Below are 26,796 nucleotides of genomic sequence, written 5' to 3' on the forward strand. Positions count from 1 at the left end.
TGTATTACAGTTTATTTTGTCTTGATTTAAGACGTACATTTTTTTTATCAGGTCTCACAAATTGATCATGGTCAGAGGCACAAGGTTCCCTCTGTCTCCTCCATTGAGTCTGTGGGAAGTTTTGGCGAATCAAAACATGACGGTTCTCACATTCGACACCCGAGCTCCATGGATTTGTCTCACATATCACGGGTTCAGGGTGAGACTGGCTCCCCCTCTTACACTTCTCCAGTGACTATAACACCCAAATTGGAGTTGCCTATCACTGTGCAGAAGGGACCTCAAGGACCTGTTTCAAACCAGATGAAACCTCCATCCTCAGTCAGTTCCCAGATGCGATCAGACTTTAAACTTGACCACACAGGACTTCGGTCTGTTGACATGGTGCAGTTGTTAACGGTTTGTGTTTTGTTTTGTTTATTATTATTATTATTAATTCCATCAGAAGCTCAATGGAAGCAGTTCTTCAGGTTGTAACAGCATTTTTGTCTTCCTTTAAGCAGAAATACCCAATTATTTGGCAGGGTCACCTGGCACTTAAGAATGACACTGCAGCAGTACAGCTGCACTTCGTGTCTGGTAACAATGTCCTGGCTCACCGTTCACTGCCACCGCCAGAAGGAGGTGCCTTTCTTCGCATTGCCCAGAGAATGCGCCTAGAGGCCTCACAACTTGAGGGAGTTGCAAGACGTATGACTGTAAGCATCCTATCTACTCTTACAGCTCTTTAAAAAAACAGATTAAATCGAATTTATCCATATCTAGAAAAGGGATTGTTCACCCCAAAATGAAAATTCTGCCATTACTCACCATTGTTCCAAACCTGTAAGACCTTTGTTCATCTTCGGAACACAAATTAAGGATGAAATACGAGAGCTTTCCAACCCTGTTTAGACAGCATAGCAACTGACACATTCAAGACCCAGAAAGGTAGTAAGGACATCGATAAAATAGTCCATGTGACATCAGTAGTTCAACCCTAATTTTATGAAGCTACGAGAATACTTTTGTGCGCGCAAAAAAACAAACAAAAATAATTTTATTCAACAATTTCTTCTTTTCCGCCTCAGTCTTCAACATTCAGCGTTCAAGAGAGTATTACGACGCATGCAGAGGAAGGCACACGCATACTGTGTATGCTGTCGTGTACTATCGTGAACACACAGCCTGAAACGAAAGAGATTATTGAATAAAGTCATTGTTTTTGTTTTGTCTTTTTGTTTGTGCACACAAAAAGTATTCTTCTAGCTTCATAAAAGCAGGTTGAACCACTGATGTCACATGGACTATTTTGATGATGTCCTTTCTTGACTTGTCTTCCGAAGGTGAACGAAGGTCTTACGGGTTTGGAACTACATAAGTTTAAAAGAGTAGTTCACTTCCAGAACAAAAATTTACAGATTATTTACTCATCCCCTTGTCATCCAAGATGTTCATGTCTTTCTCCAGTCATAAAGAAATTGTTTTTTTGAGGGAGATATTTCAGGATTTTTCTCCATATAGTGGACTTCTATGATGCCTGTGAGTTTGAACTTCCAAAATGCAGTTTCAGTGCAACTTCAAAAGAGCTCTAAACAATCCCAGCTGAGGAAGAAGGGTCTTATCCAGTGAAGCAAAAAAATTACAATTTATATACCTTTTTACCGGAATACATAGAGTTCATGCAGAGCTAGACAAGACAAGCGTTTGAGGTTATAAAGTATATAAATTATAAATTTTTTTTTTTTTTTTAGAAATTAACTGATCGTTTTGGTAGATAAGACCCTTCTTCATTGGCTGGGATCGTTTAGAGCCCTTTGAAGCTGCATTTAAATTACATTTTGGAAGTTTGAACTCGTAGGCACCATAGAAGTCCATTATATAAGTCTACTCAAAAAACATAATTTCTTTACAACTGAAGAAAGACATAAACATCTTGGATGACAAGGGGATGAGCAAATTATCTGTACATTTTTGTTCTTGAAATGAACTTATCCTCTAAGTAATTAATGACAGAAATTTCATTTTAGGATGAACTTACCCTTTAAAACTAAGCAAAACCAAATCTACTGAAATGTCAGGACAGTAGTGGGAATTTAAAGGAAAAACTTTTATTCCCCCCCAGGCTGAAAATGAATACTGCCTTCTATTGGCATTGCCTTGTGGACTGGACCAAGAGGATGTCCACAACCAGACCCATGCTCTTAAAACCGGTTTCATCACTTACCTGCAAGCAAAACAAGCTGCTGGAATTATCAATGTCCCAAATCCAGGCTCAAATCAGGTTAGTCTTCACAAGAATGAAAATTATAGTGACATTTATAATCATTTGCAGTACAGAGTTCAGTGTGAGTTTTCCTGAAAGAAAACCACAGTCTAACCACTCAAAAAAGATTAGATGCTTCCATATGTGAAAATAAATAATTTCGCCATCTGCAGACTTTAAATTGTACATTCCACTAACAAACAATTTTCTTCCGTCTTCCTTGTAGCCAGCCTACGTTGTCCAGATTTTCCCTCCTTGCGAGTTTTCTGAGAGCCACTTGTCTCATCTCGCTCCGGACCTTCTCAATAGCATCTCCAGTATCTCTCCCCATCTTATGATTGTTATAGCATCTGTATAAGAGGGAGATCCCAGCTTCCCACACCAACATGCCAACACCAGCCTTTGGGACTTACTAAGTTTTGTTTTTTGTTTATACTCTGGAAAGCACCTCAATGTTAGTCAAGTTTACTCCTTTTTGGCCATGTATTCACTCTTTCGTTGTTGTTTTTTCACCAGCCTTTAAACCCATCGACTCATTGCCGCATCCGTTTAACTGTGTATCACCTTTAGTACACAGAGATAAATGGAGCTATTTACAACGATCAATTCTCTGATCATTTTTTTTTCTTTTTTTTCTTCTTTTGGAGATTTGTATCTATGGTTTTTAAAACACTGAAGATCTTTGGGATTATTTGGACGTGGGATAAAGAAACTTTTTATTGATTTCTGAAGAATAATCAGACCAATCATTGCACTATGTTATGAAAATCAAAAAATGAAAAACAAGTTTGTACAAATTTGGTTATTGAAATTGTAATTTTACTTTATTACTCGGACATGCTTCATTCACCAGCCATTTTTGTGGTAGAGACTAAAAATGCTATCTAGTCTAAGTGGTTCGAAATCGAATTTCTTTGACAAATTTTATAAAAAAAAAAAAGTAAATAATAATGTAATATAAAGCAGCTACTGTTCAAATCATAAGTAAACAAGTTACTTCCATGTTATTTGTAGAAATGGCTCTCAATATAGTCCTTGTTATCTCCGAAAGGGACAAAATGTGGGAGCGTTGTGAGTTGTACAGTTTACACTTGATGCCTCAATTGGGGATTGTATGTATACTTTTTTCGCTTTCCTCTTAATACTTGCAAAGTGAATCGGGCGAAGGCCTGGTTGTAAATACGATGTATATTTAAAGACTTTCAAAGCAGTTGACAAGCATAACAAGATTGACAACCTCTTGCCATCAACAGTGAAAGTGAACTGTCGGTTACCACTCGAGTATCATTTCAGATTTCTGTTTTGTTGACGTTTTTGAAATCAATCCTGTGCCATAATTTTTAAATGGAGAAAACGAAATGAATGGAGATTCAAAGTTTTATTTTGATACTTGACTTTGTATTTGTCACTTGATCTTTAAGGCCTGCTTTTACATTGCCTTGTTTTATGCTTTTTGTCCCCTACCTCTATTTCTACCTTTTTTTATTTTCATGTCGGTAACTATTGGGGGGATCTTAACTGATGATACTGTCCTTAAGACCCCTGAAGTGTTAAATTCAGTTTTCCACTGTTTCTTTCTTGGTTTTTTGAACATACCTCTGAATGTCCAACAAGAACAGTGCAATGCAAGTGGTAAATATACTTTGTAAAGAGAGAAAAAAAAAGATGAAAATATGTACAAATCTGTCAGGAGACATGATAGAGACTCCTTTTGGTCTCCTTTCTTGATTTGTGTCTCCTTGAGCCAAGCTGTAAATAATCATTTTCATTTTGTGTTGCTTTTTTTTTTCTGTCTTTGTTTTTTTATGTCAGGGTCTTTATTTTGTTTTGTAAGACAAAACAAAAGTATGTAAAGAAAACCGATGCAGAAAGTAAACCATGAGTCTTAGTTTTGCAGTTTCATTGGGTTACTACAAATTCTCTCATGGTTATTTTGAAGGCACTTACATTTTTGATATACAAATTTAAAATATCAAAATACCAAAAGAAAGTAAACAGAAACAGCTGATCTTAAAATTTTGTCTGATTTATCTTATTTCATCATTTTGAGTGTATTTTGCGGTTCCTCTATGAGGACATTTAAAGATGTAAAATAAATTTTGTTTGTTAACACCTTTGCAGATCATTAAATGGTCATTCACTCTCTGCCTGTTGGTGTTGTTTGTTGGCTTTGCTCTGATTTCCATTCACAAATTGCTCAATGCATATCATGCACTGGTGTTTGTAACTTTTCAGCATTTTAAAAATAGCCTTTTTGCAAAACGGCAGCCTTTGAAATTAGAAATGCAAGAATTGTAGCGTAACATTTAGATGAAGTTCCAAAAGTAAGTTTGAGAGGAGCCTAATCATTCAGTCCTGTCAATTATAATTTTACAGAATTGGTGCAAACTGCTGTCCCACAACCAAAAAACACATTTAAAAAGAATTTAAGTATTCATATCTTAGATCCAAATCCAAGATCCCTCTATTATCTATTGAAACCCACAATAATATTTAAAATATCAGTAAGCTTAATATATATAAAAACAAAAACATCATTTATTTGGTACTTTCAGTTGGGAGGTGGTTGTCTCGAACCCTAACCGGTACATTTCAACTTAAAACTAATTTTTTGTATTTTATTCCATTGTTGTTTTTAAAAATATATTTTTTTATTTTGTAAAAAAGTGAAGTTAAAAATATTTATTTTATATTTTATTTGTAAATTATGAAACTTTATGCAAAAAAAAAAAAAAAAATGTCCTGCATTTTCATGTCACTACCGAAACAGTGTATGTTTTAGTCTATTGGCTGAGACTGATTTCACCTACACCCCTACATTTATGATCAGGGAATATTCCTGTCACTCTCTCTCATAGCTACAAGGTGTGAATAGATAGGTCCAGTCATTTTGAGGTAAATGGAAAAAGTATTAAAAATCTGTAACTTTAAAGAACGTCACTACCGAACACCATTTTTCTATAATTAAGCACACTTTTCAGAATTATTTCATAACATTTAGTTTTTATACGTGTAGCAGCACTGTGCTAGCTAACCATGTGCTGATTAGCATCTTTGAGCTGGGCTCAAAAGTTTCTAAAATTGTCACTACCGTAACGGTCACGACTGAAACGTGTCATCATGGGCCTTTCTGACCTTTATGGGTTTCTCATAGCGGAAGTCGTGATAGTTGGGTGAAATCCGAGAGCAGTGAATGGGAGAGTACCACAAATACATATTTTTTGCATTCACATTTGCTCAAATAGCAAAAGAAAAACTACACAATAGTGTTTTTACGACTTTTAATCAAAGGAAAAAAATTGAGAGAGAATGATATCGGCAGTCAGAAGAGAGAACAATGTCAAATTTACCGTCCCTTCCATAGATGCGGCATTAGAAACACCCTTGCATAGCACTAACTAGTTTTTTTTTGTTGTTGTTGTAACTTTATGAAAAGGTGGTATATAAATGCACATACATATTTTTAAAAATCAAAATCTAAAAAAGGATTTTGTGATGATAAAGACCATTAAAACGCGTCATCACAGGCTTGTGAAAAGGGTCCATTGTTTCGGTAGTGAAAAAGGGGAGCACATAATCTTTTATTTGCAGGAAATAAACAAAATTTTAGTACAGTTATGCAAATTTGTAGTATTTTTGTATGTTTCAGTAGCGTTTTAGTATTTGAGTTAAAATTCTGTAATGTGATGTGGTCGCTACCAAAACATTTTTGTCACTACTGAAAATGTCCAGTCAAGACCGAAACATAGGATGTTTTGTCAAAAATACAGTATATTGAATCATAAGATAAAATCATAAGATTTTATGATGCTGTTTGGTTCAATGTATATTTAAACTACTGAATTAAGTTTGAAATCAGTAACGTTTTGGCTTTTACAAAGAAAAACTGGATTCAGAATACAACATCTCATCAATCGCACTTAAAATTGTGTTAAAATTCCAACTGTTATTAATTTACCTCTGAAAACTTTTTATAAAATAGCAAAAATAAATTTACAAGAAAGATGTAAGCAAAATCTTAATAGGTCAATATGACCCTACTTATTAAATTATGTATTACGGTTTCAGTAATGACAATTTTGGAGAGTGGACAAATATTCCAAAACTGCACAATTAGCTGCACAATTACTAGAAATGTGTTACACAATTTGCATATATACAAAATTTGTGAAAAAAAGATGTTTCCAACTCTGACTTCTGTAGAATGGCCCATATTAGTAGCAGTCATTGCGGCATCCCTCCACCTCCCCATCTCCTCCTCTGTTTCCTATTCTTCCTATGTAGTACCACAATGGGAGGGTTGAACTCTGAACTCAAGCCGAGCCTCGGGTTCAAGCCTCTGTTGAAAACAAGAAAAGTTTGTTTACCATTAACCCTCAGAACTGGATCAGCAGACAAACTTGTGAACTGAAGATTTGTGACTTACAGTGGTAGTGTCCATAACAGCCACTTGATGGCAGTATCGTGATACTGATAACATGTTCTGTACTTTCATCTAATGGTTTATTATGGGTTTTGGCTTATAAGACTGCAGTCTTTAGTGTGGTTATACAATGAACCTGAAAAAGACAAGAGTTATATCTAGGGTTTTTCTTGAGACCAGGCACATCTGATCATGCTAACCCTAAATTAAAGCTAATTCTTTTCAATCTTGTGAAGAACTGTAACATCGTAGAGACATAGAAATACCAAAAAAACCATACCATACCAAAAAAATGTTTTTTAAAGGAACAGTTGACACAAACATAAAAATTCTGTCATTATTTACAAGCTTTGAACGACATGACAGTGAGTAAAAGATGACAATTTTCATTTTTGAGTGAACAATCTCTTAAAGGGCGTTACTTTTATAGATCCAATTATTTCAATGTTTTGCTACTTTCCAAAAAATTAGCAAAGTTTTAGCCAAGTATGCTTGTAGGCAAGAAAAATATGAACGTTTAAGAAATGTTTGTGTATTTGTGTTTAGGTGTGTGTGTGTGTGAGAAAGAGAGAGAGTGGGAAAGAAGTATTTTGTGTTCTGGCAAGCTCTTGGTTTGATTTGCTTTATCCCGTATGAATCAAATTCGCAAACCCGCATGATGTTCCACAGGGAATTCGTGGAATTCCCAGGGGCAGTGTTTTGTGGTCATGCTGGCATGACCCTTGAAGATCAGGAAATTTGTGAATGCTGTGAGCTGGAAGATACATCACAGAGAAAACGGTCTTCATTTATGTAATGATCCAAAAGTATTCCACCCCGACCACAGCGCACGTTATTCGGGAATACTATCTTGCTCCAAAGCTGCGGCTTTTATGTCAGGTTTAATCACGGAATATATACATATTTTGAACTGTACTTCCCATATTCTTTGCGATTGACATTTAGCTGCGAGGAAACCTGGTAAACTTTGTGCTACCTATAAATCTGAAAGACAAAACGAAGGGCAAGTTGCAGACAGGTTATGCCAAAGCCCTCAAAGACATATCACTCTCCTCATCGTTCTTTTCATCCCAGTAGGAAGAGGGGTGTGTTCATGGAAAAAAAGGAGGTGAAGTATAGAAGATTTACAATGCCATGACAGACCAAGACCAGGAATGTTAATTGACACCCACTCTCGGCAAAGCGGCGATGCGTTTGCCGGAAGTATGAATCTGGAGGGCCCAAAATAATAAAAAGGAAAGCAGAAGAAGCTTCTATATCGTTCATCTCCAGTTATAAACCAGGCCGACGGCAAAGGTAACAGTAGGAAGTTTGGTATGTAGTAAAAACCACAGTTGGAGGACATTGCAACAAGAACAGGCATGCAAATATCTAATTCATTCAAATTGCTGGGAGGCTTTTTGACTGCTTTATTGAGGCCATATGTCGGCGGCCGAGTCCATGTGATATTTTACTTAGATACTTAGATGGTATTTTTATAAACACATCAGACCGCTTTGGAAAGATCTGTTTTGGATTTCTCCCTAAGCCTTTACTTATGAAAATTAGAGTACAAAAATGAGAAGTATTCGCTTAGGACCACTATGCAGTTATCCAGTTATACATAAACGCTTTTATTATTTTGCACTTATGATGCGTGTAGGCATATATGTGTGTACGCAGGTGCAGGAATGAATTGCAAAAATGTCTCTTCAAGCACGTGTTTGTACCGTCCTTCATCATTCTAGCTCTCTGTAATTCTATGGGCATGAACCACACGGACTGGGCTCCAAAAGACCAAATTAGAAAGAGAAGGAAAATGTTAAGAATGCTGAAAATACTGGGGTTGGCTTTTCTTTTTCTGATAAGTGTCCACTTTCCACTAGTCATTTGGGCATGCTAAACATCCCTGCAATTTAAATTATCTCACAAGCTGCTGAGCTGATACATTCCTTATCAAAAATAGATTTACATGTGCAGTGTGTTCACTCCTGTTGTTTCTTAAACAAAAACCTAAGCAAGCATTTATTTATTAACTATACACGTTTCAAATGAGATAACAGGGTGGGAGTTCATGTGCAGATTGCGGAGGAATGTAACTTTGCTCAAATGTTAACATGGAGACATTCTGAGAAATTATGTAACTGAGTTACTAGGCTTAGTTGCAATGAGAGGTTACTGAAGCCCAAATCTTGAAGGACAGGCAATATAAATTTTATATAACAGATCATTTACAGTCAGGCGGTCTAAAATAAATAACAAAAATTGAAAAATAACGCACCACTCGCACAGCATTCACTTCCAGACAAAGCGGCTTTGGCCGTCTTGAAAATGAGCATAATCTGCGTGGGACACTTTATCACGTAATTAGTATAGAAATTATGGATTTTGCCTGTGAAATTTTGCAGAGCAATGGCATGTGACCGCAAATGTTTGCGGAGCGATTGCCATGACTTCAATCAAGATTATACTACATAGTTGTTAAAAATATTATAAATAATTAAAAAGCACCAGTTTGACATAAACTACAAATGTAGAATTGTGATTTAAAAATGTTTAGTCACTTTTTTGTATATCCTGTACTTCAAAGATGTACTAAGGTGCTGGGCAAACTACAGGAAGAACAATTAGCTAGTGAACAACAATAATCAGATGTAATTTGCCAATTAAATTAAAATGGGAATAAACCACCAATGTTCTGAATGATTACTATAAACCGTGGTTAGGCCTACTTTAACAATACCACAGTGCTACCATTACACATACTCACACAGAATCATTTTTCTACTTTAAGTGCTTTCGTGTACTGTTAATATTTTGGTGCAATATAAGTGGTCAATATTAACCACTATTAAACACTTAAAATAGATGTTACTTAAAAGCTATATGATATTTCTCATGTAGTCAAAAACACTCACAGTTAAAACAGTAATAACAGGTTATTGGCGACAGATTTGGTAAATAATCCTGTGGGCATTTGTGTTTGCGATCTAGAAAGCGTCAAAAGTTTTTATAGAGTGTTCATCAATCAGCCATATTGGTGGCACTAAACATAAACAATTACACTGAACCGACCAAAACTCGCATATTTTGCTGATTATTGCTGCTGAAAATGGTCAATTATTTTCATATTTTGGGTTGTACTAATTGGTCGGACTGGGAAAACATTCATAGTAGCCTACTATAGACTGACAAAAGTTATAACAAATCAAGGAGAAGAGTGCAAAAAACTGTCTGAGGAACAAAAGGTGTTTGAGGTTGGCCAAATTGAAGCAGGATGTCCAGGGCAAGAATCTTGACAACATTTCTGTTTGTTCTTATCATTTCCGGTCAGGTAGGTGAAATATTAGGCTAATATCTTAATTAATACTCCTGGTTTGTATCTTAACCACCTATTAACTTTAGTTTGTCAAAATATTATGCCTTTCCTGAGTCATCTCTATATGATTTAGCAGCTTCCACACATTTTTTCCATGGTTTAGACAGCATAAATTATCAGAACAACATATTCAGTAGTACATTAAACGCGCAATCCATGCTATTGTTAACATCCGAGTATCTCCAATATGGCCGTGCAACTGGGTAACTGACCCAATCGTGACGTAAGTGCAAACCCTCTATAAGGATTGATATCTAAACGTTTTTTTTTTATTTTTTTTTTACATTTTTATTATTTTCTAGCTTGCTAGCTTAACTGATTACCCTTAAAAGTCCATAAAAGATATTGCCGTTATTTAATACGTCTGTTAATACATTCTCCGAAAAGCGGAAGGGATGAGACCTGTTTACCGGGTTTGGACCGGTGATGTTCGACATTTACCCTGTCACAGTTTTGTTGATTTCTTGAACTCCTGTGATTGGCCATTGTATTCAAGTTAGTACCAGAATTCACTCACCTCTAAATGCTGGATTTCTTCCTGCACTGACGAATCCTCTAATTGTAACAAGTGTGGTGGACATGATATAAATAACTATTACAAATTCACGTTTCTTAAAGGTCATTGTTTTCTTATGAGTGGGTAAACGTTTTTTGTATCATAAACTGTGAGTTTCACCATTGTCAACGGCAACACGCCAGAAACAAAATCAACACAAATGCTAATCAAAACTAGCTCAGTAGCGTTCGTATCGCGGTTTTTCCCTCCAATGAAATCGAGTTGCTGGGGGCCGGCGCTACTTTTCCGTTTCTCGTATCACTCCGCTATCTCTTTCTGTCTCAGTAACGTCCGTTAGAATAGTTCGTTGGTGCCATCTTGCGTCTCCAAACGGGACATTTCCAAACGGGAAATTTCCTTTCCACAGCTATTCAGAGTAAACTGTGTCAAAACCAACACAAATGCTAATCAAAACTAGCTCAGTCGCGTTTGTATCGCGGTTTTTCCCTTCAACGAAATCGAGTTGCTGGGGGCCGGCGCTACTTTCCCGTTTCTCGTATCACTCCGCAATCTCTTTCTGTCTCAGTAACGTCCGTTAGAATAGTTCGTTGGTGCCATCTTGCGTCTCGAAACGGGAAATTTCCTACTGCAGTAAAAATGGAGGTCGTTTTTTCAACTCGGAGGACTATTAAGTTTAATATGGTGAGCATAATACTTTTGACAGATACGAGAAGTTCGCATGACCAAACATTGTGTGTAAAAAGTGGGAAACAAGGAACCGCTAAGAGACACGGTTCATTAATGAATACGTTAACTAAATATTAAATATTCTACCTAGTCCACTGATTGAAAAGTAACTGGGATAGCATATTTATAGCCTAATATAAACCTTATATTGTAGTATTGTTGGAGATCTTGTTTTGTTTCAGCCAACAGACCTAAACACCCTGTCAAGGTTTAATTAACAACCGCCTATTTGTAGAAAATGTCAGCGTTTTTTATGAAGTGTAATATTTCTAGTCAGTCTTTTTAAAAATGTATTAGCTGGATCCCCTCAGCGACAGAAAAGGTACCCATCACAGATAAACAAATACAGCACACATATAAACAGGCTGAAAGGCATGTAGACCTATAGTACAGGAAATAATAGCTCCTTTCATAGTCGTTCCTGTTAGTTATGATGGTCTTGACCTCCAAAAGGCTATTACATATCATTTAAAATATCTCTTTACAGACATGAAAAGCTGCTGAGGAAACTTTTTGGATGATTAAACCTCTCTCTACAGTATTTCTCTCTTAATGTCACTCTTTTACATCATACTTAGACATTTGATAACATAAATATAGGCTGCTTTTGGATAATCGCTTCACTTCAATGACATACTGTGTTTATCTGATATGAACCTCTTGCGTGATGGCAAATTCAAACCAGACGGCTTGATTTTTCTGTCTTTTTTTTGGGGGGGGCCCGCTAAAGCTTCGTGTCAAGCTTCAACACAGTTTACTCTGAATAGCTGAATCAAAACAAAGCAACAAAAAGGTGCGAATATGAGAGTCTTCTGACCTTTCAGTTAGGGCAGACTCAAATGAATCCCTTTGAATGGGCAGTGTTCCATTTTTATCTCCGAATTAGTCATATGAAAAAGGAAACCTCGCTGAAGATCACGCGAAAATGCTCTAACAGATGACGTATGTCTAGAAGCCACGGTTGTGCCTCACTTGCTGGCAGAATAGTCTGAAGAAAGCTTTAGGATTTGATGCAGCTCTTCTTTTCATAGTCGACACAATGGCCAGGATGTGTTGAGTGCTGGATCGGGTAGCACTGGGGTCAGCTTGCTCTTTACGTAGAAAAAGACTGGAAAAGGTCAATGCAGCTGTGATATGATTCACCTGGAGACTTAAACCATGCGAACGCGTTACCTCCTCCGTGACATCATCTCCTCTGCTCTGAGGCTGAAATATAATCTCAGACGCAAGTAAAGACGGGCCTTCCACATAATTATATCTCACTGCAAAAAATGTTTCTGTTTGGGTCAGTTTGGGCAGAGCTGGGATCAGATCAAGAGGGTATAGTGCTGGCTGGAATCTGGTTGTACTTTCTGAGATTGGTTTTGCTTCTAGCGATTCTGGTTTAAGCTCAGTTTGTGGCATAATTTTGTTTACCACATAAAATAATTTTGACTTGTTCCTTGTTTTCTTTGAAAGATGCACAAATGGAGTTTGCGGTGAGGTGCTTACAATGAAAGAGGATGCGGCCAGTTTCAAAATCAAAATTGTGCTGCGTAACTAATATAACATAACCTGTAATGTTATTTTAAACACACAACGTTCAAGTTAGTATCAGAAATCGCACGATGTTCTGTGTGTGGTGTCTGTGTTTAGTTTAGAGCAGGCATGGATTCGACAAACCCAGAACTCCCACAATGCTTGGGTTTTGGGTGAGGCAGCGTTTGGGCATATCTGTTGCCTTGTGAAATTAATCCATTGAAGTCAATGGATTACATCAAGTTTGAAAAAGGAAAATCCACAAGCCAGACAATAAGCTTTTTGTGACTTGCTGAAGTTGTTGAAACAACATAAGATAAATGTAGTCCCAGCAAGGATGTATTATTCAGAGTATTTCACAGTAAGACTGGCGTAGGCGTTTTTAGCTGACTGGATGTTTAGCTTAAAGGGAGTGAATTTTTTGACATGCACAATCATTATTTTTATTTTTGTCAACATTTTTGTGAGAAAATTGCTATTTTTACAAAAGCTGGGTTGAATTTTTATATTGACAATAGCAAATAGACCAAAACCTACAAGATGGTTCATTCTATAATTAGGGGTACATTTAGAATTTGATAATGTGAAGAATTTTTTTTCCTTTTTCCCAAAAACCCAAACATTACCTCACAGCTGCTTTGAACCAAACCCTATATTAAGTTAAGTGCTATATGAATAAAGATGATCTGTAGGAATATGTGCATGAAGAACCATTTATGTTTGCTGCTGTTCACCATGTTACCTTTATGGGTAACACAGTTAATAGGTAACTTAGTTGACATTTTAAGTGTTTTGGACCTATACACAACACTGAAGCTTAGAACTGCTGAGCATATGGTATGTATAGAAATATTTTTTATAAACAAAACGTAAGTTTTAGTTAAATTGCCTTGTTAAAATTTGCAGGAATAATACTTGTGTAACACTGTTGACAGTCAATTAATCCACTCTTGACACAGGTTTGCTAGTTTAACCAATATTAGGGAAAAGAGAGAAAACGTAACTTCTAATGTTTCATCCATGTGCTTCTAGAGGAAATATCATCATACTGTGCAAATAATGTGGGAATGGGACAAACCATTCCTTTCTGAGGGGGGGTTTCTAGTGTGTAACTTAGTTGACAATGGGTTTAAAACAAATAAAGTTATATCACAATAAACACTCATTATTTTTGAAGCGCACACCCAAATGTCTTGATAACCTGATCTAACTGAAGGCAAAACTATGAGATTAATTTATATTTGAGGTAATCTTCATGCTTAAATGCAGAGTAGAATGAGCAACTTTACAAAATCCAACAGCTGAATACCAGGGTTGTATGCGATTTGAACATCATTTAAAAAAAAAAAAAATAATAAAAAAAAAAATAAAGCTTTTTCAAAATATAGTAGTGTCACTGGGAAAAATATAATTGTGTACTAGAAAATGAAGTGTCGGGGTTTTATATTGATGAAAATATATTAAAAATATACTTCACGGACATGAGATGTACCCGGAATTATAGAATGACCCAGGTAAAACAATACAAACACACACACACACACACATATATATATATATGCCATTCAAAAGTTTGGGATCAGTAAGATTTTTAATGTTTTTTGAAGAACTTGTTTTAGGCTCATCAAGGCTGTGTTTAAAATACAGAAAAAACAGTAATATTGTGAAATATTATTGCAATTCAAAATAGAGGATTTCTATTTTAATATATTTTAAAATAGAATTTATTTGTGTGATGCAAAGCTGAATTTTTAGCATCATTACTCCAGTCTTCAGTGTCACATGATCCTTAATAAATCACCCTAATATGCTGAATTATGATCAAAGTTTGAAACTCTTTTATGAATAAAACGTTAAAGAGAACAGCATTTATTTAAAATAGAAATCTTTTCCAAAAATATACACTACTGTTTAAAAATTTGGAGTCAGTAAATTTTTTTTCTTTATTTTTTGAAAGAAATTAATACTTTTATTCAGTAAGGATGTGTTAAATTGATAAAAAAGTGTCAGTAAAAACTTATATTGTTAGAAAATATTTCTATTTTAAATAAAAAATATAATTTATGATAATTTTATTCATCAGCAAATACTGAAAAAAGTATCACAGGTTCCAACAAAGTATTAAGCAGCACAACTGTTTCCAACATTAATAATAATTCAGCATATTAGAATGATTTCTGAAGGATCATGTGATACTGAAGCCTGGAGTAATGATGCTGAAAAATCATCACATAAATAAATTCTATTTTTATAGTATATTAAGATAGAAAACTCTTATTTTAAATTGCAATAATATTTTATAATTTTACTGTATATTTGATCAAATAAATGGAACTTTGATGAACATAAGAGACTTAAAAAAAAAAAAAACCCTTAAAAAATCAGTTCAGTGATTAAAATTAGTAACTGTTTGTAGGGAAATTTTTTTTAAATGAAATAAAAGCAATAAATAACATGAGAAATAGAGATTCTCTTTAAAATGGCACTAACTGTTTCGGGTGCAGTGGGCATGTGTGGTCTTGAAAGAATCATATATGCAGGAAGACAATGCCCAATTTTGTATTGCATAAGTTGTTCCTACCTGTTGGAAGTCTCTCACACACACCCTACCAACACACCTGATTTATTTGTGGTTAAGGTGGAACTTTAGGGACATGTAAGAGCAAGCAGACGGAGCTGGGAGAAAGAGAAACAGCATGAAAAAGGAAGAGAGATGCAGTATAGGAGTGCTACAGGGACTAGCACCAATTTAAGAGTCACATGTACTGCACCATTGCCTAAAGCACTCACAGAGTAAAGGACACCTTGTGTAATATGACATGCTCTCTCTTTAGCTCCATACATTTGATAGTCTGCATACTAATCATGTTCTTTAAGATGCTGTTCAGTAAAACATTTTGAAGCTTTTTAAATCAGTTAATTCATTCAGGCACTGTAGAATACTGATTTAAAGACTATTGAAGTGCACTTAATTAGTAGTAAACAGTGCTTTTTTTGTTCACCTGTGGATTTTTATTGTGCTTGCTGGGAGGGGGGTTGGGAAAGAGCATCTGCATCTTTAAATGGTCACCATGTGCCAATGTGCTTAATTTGAAGAGGGCTGCTGTCATCTGGTGATTCATTCTGAGGGTGGTGGTTAAGTCGGGCCAGCAAGGGCAGACATGTTCTCGTACCTCACTTAAAGCCCCCCATGAGAAGATGATAGGTCACAGATTCACAGCACCGTGTAAGATGTGACATCTGTCAGCAAATGAGGAAATGATTTGCAGCCTTCTATTCTAAACCACTACTTATCTGTCAAAATAGAGGGTCTTTTTTTCACAAGTCTGCCCAGCTGTCAACGTGATCTGACTTTTTGGGTCAGTGAATTTATTTATGTATTTATATATTTATTTATGGACTAGTTTTAGGGTCCGTTTATCTATTTACATGTATGTATTTTTGGCACTACTGGTAATTTATTAAACGTTGGTAAAATTTATTAAACTTTAACTTTTATTAAAAATTCAGTTAATTCATACAATGAATAGACTTTTTTTTTTTTTAAATGATGAGTATATTTTAAATATATAAATTATTATATTACTTTCTGGAAATGTCATATGGAGTGACTCCTCAAAAATGTAAATTTTTCGAATTAATAATTCATGATATCTGCAAAATGGAGACTGTATTTAATTTTTTTTAAATAATGAATAAGAATATACACCAATTTACTTATGACTCAGTAGTGTGCATATATTCAAGGTTATTTATTTTTTTATTTATGGACTAGTTTTAGGGTCAGTTTATCTATTAGTGTATTTTTGGTACTGCATATTAATTTAATAAACTTTAACCTTTGCAGTTAATGAATACCTACATACATCTTTTTTGTAATGCTGAGTATATTTTAAATTTCTAAATTATTTTATTTTATTTTATTTTAGTTTTTTTCCTGGGAATGTCATGTGGAGTAAAGTTTGAATTTTTAATAATTCATGATATTTGCAAAACAAAAATGTTTTTGTTGTTGTTGTTGTTTTTACCTTGGAAACTGTATTTAAGTTTTTTGAAAATAATGAATAAAATTACACACTTTAAAATTACAATGCACTTAGTGTACAACAACTCAGTATTGTACACAAATTTCAGGGTTATTTATTCATTTGTTTATTTATTTATGGACTTGTTTTAGGGTCAGTTGATCTATTTGTGTATTTTTGGTACTTCCTATTATTTTATTACACTTTAACCCTTATTAAAAATGCAGTTAATTCATACAAAGAATACACCTTTTCTATAATGATGAGAATATTTAACATTTCTAAATTATTTTTTATTTAAATTTTTTAAAAAAATTTCTAGTAATCATGTGGAGTGACTCCTGAAACATTTGAATTTTTGACTTAATTCATGATATTTGTGAAAGAAAAATAGTTTTTGCCTTGAAAACTGTATTTAATTTTTTGAAAATGATGAAGATTATACACCAATGTACTTATGACTCAGTGGTGTACATGAATTTAAGGTTATTTATTCATTTATGGACTATTTTCGGTCCTTATTAATTTATTAAAATTATACCTTTATTAAAAATGCAGTTAATTCATACAATGAATGCACATTTTCTATAATGATGAGAATATTTTACATTTCTAAATTATTTTTTTAATTTATTTTTTTTCCTGGGAATGTCATGTGGAGTGACTCCCCCAAAAATGGCATTTTTGAATTAATCACGATATTTGCAAAAAAAACTTTTTTTTCCTTGGGAACTGTATTTATTTATTTATTTTTTAAAATAATGAATACGATTATACACCAATGTACTTATGACTCAGTAGTGTACATGAATTTCAAGGTTGTTTATTTATTTATTTATGGACTAGTTTTATGCATCTATTTATGTATTTTTGGTAATTTTTATTAACTTATTAACTTTTAACATTTATCAAAAATGCAGTTTAGTCATACAATGATTACACCTTTTTTATAATGATGAGTATATTTTACATTTCTACATTTTTTCTCTTGGAATATCATGTAGAGTGACTCCCCAAAAATATGATATTTGCAAAAAAAATATTGTTTTTACCTTGCAACCTATATTTATTTATTTTTTTAAATAATGAATAACATTATACACAAATATACTTGCGACTCAGTAGTGTACATGAATTCAGGGTTATTTATTTGTTTATTTATTTGGCAACTACACATGACATTTTTTAGAATGATTAATTTATAATTTTTTGAACCATATGAAATCATATGAAACCAACGTAAATACAAACAATACATTTTTAAAAATGTGACATATACTGTGTTTTAAACATCATTTTTAAAATATGTTTCTTTATCATTCTTTCTTTCATTTATGTCATCAACCATTAAAAGCATCCCAGAAAATATTAACATTAAGAATTTGGTGATCATTTTTGTATTTGGATTGCGTTTGTAAAAAAAAAATCAAAAAGTATTACTGAATTACACGTTTTGTTTCAGATTCTTGTGCGACTCATTACACTGCTCTTTGCTACGCCCAAACTGTCTCTCATTGGTTTCGATCGTTATCTTCGGACCGTTGATAATGACACTTCCGTGACCTACATAACCATACAACAGATCATTCCTGAGTTGCTGCTTCGAAATTTCAGGATCCCTCATTCTTATCAAGCGAACAACACGTTTCCATCTGTTGTAATCCTTTTTATCTCGTTTTTGACAAATCTCCACTTTGATCCTCCTCTTTCCTCCTTTTCCTTATGTGATACCACAACATTATGAGTTTCCCCCTCCGTCAGTAATTTACACAGCTGCCTTCCACTTTCTCTTGGCCGTGGCCCCTTTGTAGGGCGAGGGAGGGAGGAAGGAAGGGCCAGTCAGCTGGTTGTGGGGGGGTGACATGCCTGACGTTCCTAATGCCTACCTCAATAAACCAATGTTAACCTCCCGGGACTCAGACTGCTGGAACAGGTGCCTTATTGCCGTCTGCTCACTTAATACAGCGCAGTGAAGCCGTAACCCATTAGCTGACCACAAGTGCACACAAACAGCCTCGCTCAGAATTCAATCGCGCACAAACCCATGCATATTATTTGCCTCTCTATCTCTTCCTGCTGCCAGGCTCATCTGATATGACGCATGACTGAACGCACTCAATGTTGGGTGGGTCGTGAGCACTGAATCAACAGGTGGCCATTCAACAAGACTGGCATTAGTTCTGTTAGTAAGCCATGATGTGATTTATGCCAACTTTGTTAGAGTGAAGTAAACACTTTTTGTGTTCTCAATCTCTCCATCTCTTACGTACATACGAGTTTCCTCGCATAGATAACTTTGTTGGAGGATGAATTCCGCTGTGACAAGGTCATTCACCTCCGGTGAACATCTAGAACATCCCTTTTGCTGGTCTTGTGTTAACTGAGCCTTGAGCATATCTAATTAAACAGGAGGTATATTGTTGTGTTCCAACTCAGAGCATTGGAATGTTGTTCTAAAGGCCCCTGGTGCCCAGAGAGCATTTATTCATTCAAGTGAATATGTGCGCTGCTTTATGTAGTCTGATGATCACATGATTGGCCGGCTATCAGTGGCTGCTCGTTTTGACTCTTTGGTCTGTTTGTGTTGGGGTGTGTCAGCGAAATGATAAATGAGATTTATGATACCAAGCGCAAGAATTGAAATAGCTGCAATCAACAGGAATGTTGCATCAGGTTATCAATCTGCTGTAACTGTACTGTATTGTGAAATAATATAAAACGCATAGTTGCAATTCGGATTGGATAAGACATGTTCAACGCTGGGAAATGACTGTTTGACTGCACATTTTATATTAAAGGGATAGTTCACCCCACAATGGAAATTTGTTGGTCGTTTACTCACCTTCATGTCATTCCAAACCAGCACGATGTACTTTCTTCTGTGAAACATAAAAGAAGATATTTTAAAAACAAAACCATATTTTAAAACCAAACCATTTTGGTTACCATTGATATCTGTTGTATGTACAAAAAAACACTAAACCATTCTTTTGTGTTCTACCCAAGAAAAAATAAATGATAGGGGACTGGAACGACGTAAGGGTTAGTAAATTATGAATTGTCATTTAAAAAGGTTTGGTGTATAGAAACAGGAAGGAAAGGGGATGGCAAGTAAAATATTGAGACTGAAATAGAATTGTCTTGTTAAACATAGTGCGAAAATCTTTTTTGGGGTTCGAGCACGTAGTGCTGAAACCCTATTGTAATTGTAAGGATTTTTTTTTTTTTTTTTCTGCCGTAAAACTGATCGTGCAGACCAAACCGTAAGTCCTAGAGACTTCAAACTTGGCCAGATGGTAGACCTCAATTTGGGGAGAACCTATCAAAGTCTCAGCCCAATCGGCCTATAGGTGGCGCTGCAGCGAACAAAATTGCAAAATCGCTCATAACTCCTAAACCGTTTGTCGTAGACTTTTGGAATCCTTGGGTCAAGATGATAAAAAGCCTAAAAAAATCAGATTCGCTCTACGGGGCCCGGTTTTTCTGCCATTTTGAAGTAAATTCAAAACCTGCTTTTGCAAACTAGTCCTAGGTTTTTCGCCTGATCGGAACCAAACCACTGCAGAAATGTTCTCTGGACAGTGAATACCAATAATTATCAAAAAAACAGTTAAATTTTGACTCATCATTGCAAAGGGGCCCCAAAACGTTTGTCAGGTGGGGGCCATTTTTTACTAAAATGGCTATAACTCATGAACCAAATGAGACACACATGTGTATAAGCTCAATCTTTGGTCAAATAAAAAAAATTGCACAGCTCTGCCACTTGGCGGTGCTATAACCCTGAAAAAACATAAATATTACTATAACTCTGCAATCGTTGGTCCGATCGACCTGAAAATTGGTATGCAGTGTCTCTGTCCAATGTGCCATAAGGATCTATAAGGACATTGGCGTCTCTCAAAAAACATGGCCGCCATCGACCAACGAAGTTTGAGCACCTATTAGACAAGGTTAACGGAGGCCAATCGGAACAAAACTCACTGGGCATGTTCGACTCATAGCCCTAAAGGTCTGTAAGAATTTTGAAAGAAATCGGCGCTAACGGGTTTTATGGCTCTGTAATCACGTGGTGTTTCACACATCCACACAATATGCATATCATTTGATAGATCTCCTCATGATGAACAACTTTGCCTCAAGAACCATTGCTGTCAATCAAATAGTTCTTTAAATATTCACAAATATGTGAAGAACTTACTTTTGCGAACTAGTCCTAGGTTTTTCGCTCAATCTCGATCAAACCACTGCAGTAATATTCTCTGGACTCTCTAGATCAATGATTATCAAAAAAATGTTGAATTTTGTCCTTTGGGTAGCTATAACAGGGTCATTTAGAAAAGGGGTGTGGCCACATATACCCAAAAGCCTATAAAACCTAAACAAAAACTCAAAACTTTACGAAAATTGGTGAAAACATGTGTCAGATGATTCTTAACAAGCATGCAAAGTTTCATGAAGATCGGACCATAGGTGGCGCTATAACAGTTAAAAAGGCTTTAAAAACAAGATTTCTATGGTAAATGGCCTCAAACTGCACATCTATTCACACAAACACTAGATCTTCATATCATATGATATGTTCCCTTATTCTGAACAACTTTGCATAGCACCTTAAAGGCTTTATTTGCGCGAACTCCGGTAATTGCTGCTTGCAGCTATGTTTTTTATTCAAATTGCTGGATATTTCTGCTTTTGAATTTATTAAAAAATAAAATAAAATAAATAAATATATATATATATATATATATATAGTAAAATTCATATATTCTATATTATATTAATATTATACATTGTAAGTATATTTAATTATTTAATTTATATTTAATAATTTATGTCATAATTTATAGATTATAAATAAGGTATTTTGTCATTCTGGTGTAAATTACACTATGTACACTATATTAGTACACTATATTAAACTATAATAGTATCGTCTTGTTAAACATGAAAAAAAAAAACAGCAAAAATCTTTGATATTTTACTTTTTTTTTTTTAATTCATCGAATTGCTAACAACTGCTGGATATTTCTCCTTTTGAATTTATTAAATATATATATATATATATGTATATATGTATATATGTATATAAATTATACATTTACCAGTCAAAACTGTTTGAACAGTAAGATTTTTAATGTTTATTAAAGAAGTCTCTTCTGCTTACCAGGCCTGCATTTATTTGTTTATTTTCATTTACTTGAAAAACAGTACAATTTATAATTTTTTTACTACTTAAAATAACTGTGTTCTATTTGAATATATTTTATAATGTAATTTATTCCTGTGATTTCAAAGCTGAATATTTAGCATCATTATTCCAGTCACATGATCCTTCAGAAATCATTTTAATATGCTGATTTGCTGCTCAAAAACATTTATTATTTATTTATTTATTTATTATTATTATTATTGTTGTTGTTGTTTTTTTGTTGTTGTTGTTATTATGTTGAAAACAGCTGAGTAGAATTTTCTCAGGTTTCTTTGATGAATAGAAAGTTCAGAAGATCAGCATTTATCTGAAATAGAAATCTTTTGTAACATTATAAATGTCTTTATCATCACTTATGATTAATTTAAAGCATCCTTGCTAAATAAAAGTTAATTTCTATAATTTCTTTCTCCCCAACAACTGTTTTAAATATTAATAATAATAATAATAAGGAATGTAATAATATTAATAATAATATAGTTTTGTGAACAGCCAATCAGTATATTAGAATGATAGAAGCCTGGAGTAATGATGCTGAAAATTTAGCTTTGATTGAAATCAAATATATTAATAAAATATATTCAAATAGAAAGCAGTTTTTTTTTATATATATATTTATTTTTTAAATTATATTTAAAGTAAAAATGCTTTTGCTGTGTTTTGGATCAAATAAATGCAGGCTTGGTGAGCAGAAGAGACTTCTTAAAAAAAACATTAAAAATTTGATTCTCACTCTCTCTCTCTCTCTGTGTGTGTGTGTGTGTATATGTATATATATATATATATATATATATATATATATATAATATTATATGTACTTATTTAACTTATATTTAATTCATATTATATATTTAATTATATTTATATAATAATTAATAGATTATAAATAAGGTATTTATTTAACATTGGTGTTTATTTATTTATATATTTTTTTTATATATATAGTGCTTTTGCCACCATTTTAAAGACAACCCACAGTAAGTCTGTGTGTGTGAGTAATAATTTTTCATGGTTAAGAGAGTTTTAAACACGTTTTGTGTAAAATCACTGTAATTTCACAATCTCTCATGACTTATTGCTTTAATTTAACCCAGTTTACTCAATGCGCTAGTTATAATCATTTCATTTTCTTGATTACACAGTTGTGACTCTCTTTATACATATGAATATAAACACATGATCCGTGAAGAAGTTGTGGTGCAGAGGAAAGTGTAAAGACCCCATCTCCAGCCCCCTTCACCCGAATCAACAGAACAGAGATGCTGAAGCGTCGGAAAATCGGTCAGTGGAGTGGAATTTCTCTTTATGTCTCTTTCTACCGACCACACAGTCTTGCAGTAATTTTAGGGTTAGGGCCGCAGTGGCATCTCCTCTATTCCCATCATTATCTCCATCTGCAACCACATACGGTAAAGTCTACATTGCAGCTCAACCGAGATGCTGAAACTACATTTAAAGCGTTGGCTGTATGTGAGCTATAGATACTAGTGACGACTCTCGCTCCAATTAAACCAAACAAACATAGACTGACTGTTGATCTCTCTCTATCCAATTCTGTTTGTCGTTAAGTGCAAAATTGGCCACACCTAATGTTTAGTGCTCTTCTGTGTTGTCCTCATTCACATTCTCTGTTTTATGATTACGTATGTTATCGCTGAAGTCGCTTCATAAACTTTCTGTGGTGACGGTTCCCAAGCGAAACCCCTTTTTAAGCCCCTTCATGTGGCTCAGCTGTGTGTGGTCTTTTACTCTGAGCGTCTTGCAGAATTGTGGCTCATAGTCTGTGATCTTACAGTAGAATGAACTCTGACCGTGATCGAAGTAAATATTCTACCAAGCGCTTTGTGTTGCAATAAAGAAATCATCATTTTGAACTTTTGACCTGCTTCGCGAATTTACCTGCTAATGACTCTTATCATGTGATTTCACACTGTGTGTCAATGCCAATTCAGTCGTTACCATAACAAACTGAAAGCCATATAAAATTCACACCCTATTCATTGACACTTTCAGTGCAATATTCATTAAGCATTTCCCTTTATTATGAAGATGTCCCAGAAGATATTATTTTAGTGTGGTTGATATTACAGCTTTCATTAAGATTTTTATTATTTTAATTTTAAAATTCTGTAATTTTGTTATTTTTGTCATCTTCATACTACTGCTACTATTACTACTAATAACTGTTATTATTGTTATTATTAAATTAAGCAAATTGTCTTATAATTTTATTAAAATCTTATTTTTTAATTTAAGTTTTTATTTTAGTTTTTATTTTAATCAGTTAAACTAAAAAAATGTAATACAACTACGAATAACTATTATTATTGTTATTATTAAATTTTGTAAATTGCTTTATCGTATTATTAAATGTTTTATTATATTATTTTTTGAATGTCTTGTTTTTTTACATTTACGTTTTAGTTATTTTAGTTTTATTTTAAGAGGTTAAACAAAAAAAAATGCAATCCAGCTACTAATAACTGTTATTATTGTTATTATTAAATTATGTAAATTGCTTTATCATTTTATTAAATGTTTTATTATTATTATTTTTAAATGTGTTATTTTTTTATTTACTTTTTTGTTATTTTAGTATTTAGGTTAAACTAAAAAAAAAATGCAATGCAACTACTAATAGCATTATTATTATTATTATTATTATTATTATTATTATTATTATTATTATTATTATAAATAACTGTTATTATTGTTATTATTAAATTATGTAAATTGCTTTATCATTTTATTAAGTTTTATTATATTAGTTTTTAAAATGTCTTATTTTTTAATTTACATTTTAGTTATTTTAGTTTTATTTTAAATGTGATCCAGCTACTAACAACTGTTATTACTGTTATTATTAAATTATGTAAATTGCTTTATCATTTTATTAAATGTTTTATTATTAATTTTTTTTTAAATGTTTTTTTTTTTTTTTTTATTTTAAGCGATTAAACTAAAACAATGCAATGCAACTACTAATAACTGTTATTATTATTGTTATTATTATTATTATTAAATTATGCCAATTGATTTAGCGTTTTATTAAATATTTTATTCTTTTCTTTTTTAATGTCTTATTTTTTATTTAAGTTTTAGTTATTTTAGTTTTATTTTAATTGGTTAAACAAAAAATGAAACGCAACTACTAATAACATTATTATTATTATTATTATTAAATTATACGAATAGCTTTATCATTTTATTAGATATGTTTATTATATTCATTTTTAAAAATGTCTTATTTTTTAATTTAAGTTTTAAATATTTCGGTCGGTTTAATAGTTTTATTTTAATCAGTTAAACTAAAAAGCAATACAACCACAAGTAACTGTTTTTATAATTATTATTAAATTATGCAAATTACTTCATAATGTTAGTAAATGTTATATATTTTTAAAATGTCTTTTTCATTTAATTTTTAATTATTAAAATTTTATTTTAATTGATTTAACAAAAAATGCAATGCAACTACTAATAATTGTTATAATTCTTACTAAATGATAAATTGCTTTATCATTATATTAAATATTTTATGATATTCTTTTTTTAATTTGTAGATATTTTAGTGTTTTTTTAATCAATTAAACTAAAAAATGCAATGCAACTAATAACTTATTATTATTATTCAATTATGCAAATTGCTTTATTATTTTATTCAATATTTTATTATTCTTTTTGTTTTTGTTTTATTTTAGTTGTTTTAGTTTTATTTTAATCAGTTAAACAAAGAAAATGCAGTGTTGCCTTGTTAGCTAAAATAAATGTTTATTTTGTTTTAGATTTTATTTTATGATAGTAACATTTATTTATTTCAAGTAAGTGGTTATGCTTTTAGTTGTAGTTAACGATATATAGACCAAACATTTAAAGGGATATTTAACCCAAAAATAAAGGTCATCATTTACACGCCCTCATTCTTCAAAAAGAAGATAATAGTTTTTTGTTCATAAAAGTGAACTTCTTTTGTTTTCTCCAGAGGAAAGGAAGTCCTACAGGTTTGACGTGACATGAGGGTGAGTAAAAGATGGCAGATTTTTCCTTATTGGGTGAACTGTCCCTTTAAGAGCAGGAAGTCCCAGTGTTTCCAAAGAGGTGACTGACTGAGATATACATTAGCTCACACATGCGTCTTTGAGCAACACTTGCTGCTGTATGTTGATGGGCTAAGCAACAAAAGACCTGCTGTTTGAGTGGACTACCACCTGTCCTTTAACAGCACTCCCTTCACAGCTTCCCCCACACTTTCAAACCACCCTTCATCCATTCATGACTGAAGTTTCAAGATTTATGATGTTATTGCCACCTTGATAACTAGTGTACTTTAAGTGCTTTCCATTTTATAATCTCAAATTGCTCTCATGTAAGACATAAACTCTAAGAATACAAAATAAGAATACTGCCTTTGCCATTCAACTAAAGGCCTTAAAGTGTAATAAAAAGAATTATATTCCAAATGTTGTCAAATCTATCAAGAATAATGTTTGTAGCTAGTTCTACTTTTACATTTTCCTTCTCAAATCAATCTTAAGTTCATAAGCATGTGTGAAAAAAGGGTGTGAGGTGAGAATAGTGGTGTGGGGAAGTTAAGGAGATGGCATTGTTAACCAAAAAAATCTCTGAAATGTTGGGAGCAGCCCCTGGTGTGAAAGATTTTGTGGATGTGGTGTGGTGTTGAAAGTAGTTTTTTTTTTTTTTTTGGACAAGAGCAGTGCAATGCTGCAACAATGATTTGTTTGAAAGTAATGTTTTGTAAAAAATTTTGCTAT

At 33.3% G+C, this 26,796-nt stretch overlaps 2 protein-coding genes across 4 annotated transcripts in view; both read left to right on the plus strand.

The window, feature by feature from the left end:
* Nucleotides 1–4,390, plus strand: part of spen (spen family transcriptional repressor) — a 33,400-nt gene extending 29,010 nt beyond the window's left edge. For all 3 annotated transcript variants that reach the window (XM_051097321.1, XM_051097322.1, XM_051097323.1), the window contains 4 exons: nt 52–399; nt 504–698; nt 2,105–2,263; nt 2,472–4,390. In XM_051097321.1, the coding sequence (XP_050953278.1) occupies nt 52–399; nt 504–698; nt 2,105–2,263; nt 2,472–2,603 (834 nt within the window). In that variant the 3' untranslated portion in view covers nt 2,604–4,390. The remainder of the gene's footprint in view (nt 1–51; nt 400–503; nt 699–2,104; nt 2,264–2,471) is intronic.
* Nucleotides 4,391–11,148: 6,758 nt separating this feature from the next.
* The window catches only part of epha2b (eph receptor A2 b), a 48,472-nt gene continuing 32,824 nt past the window's right edge, over nt 11,149–26,796 (plus strand). Inside the window, exon 1 of the mRNA XM_051096700.1 lies at nt 11,149–11,224. The gene's annotated coding sequence lies outside the window, so the exon portion shown is untranslated. The remainder of the gene's footprint in view (nt 11,225–26,796) is intronic.

Source organism: Labeo rohita, chromosome 23 (genome assembly GCF_022985175.1).
Source record: "Labeo rohita strain BAU-BD-2019 chromosome 23, IGBB_LRoh.1.0, whole genome shotgun sequence".
NCBI classification, from domain to species: Eukaryota; Metazoa; Chordata; class Actinopteri; order Cypriniformes; family Cyprinidae; genus Labeo; species Labeo rohita.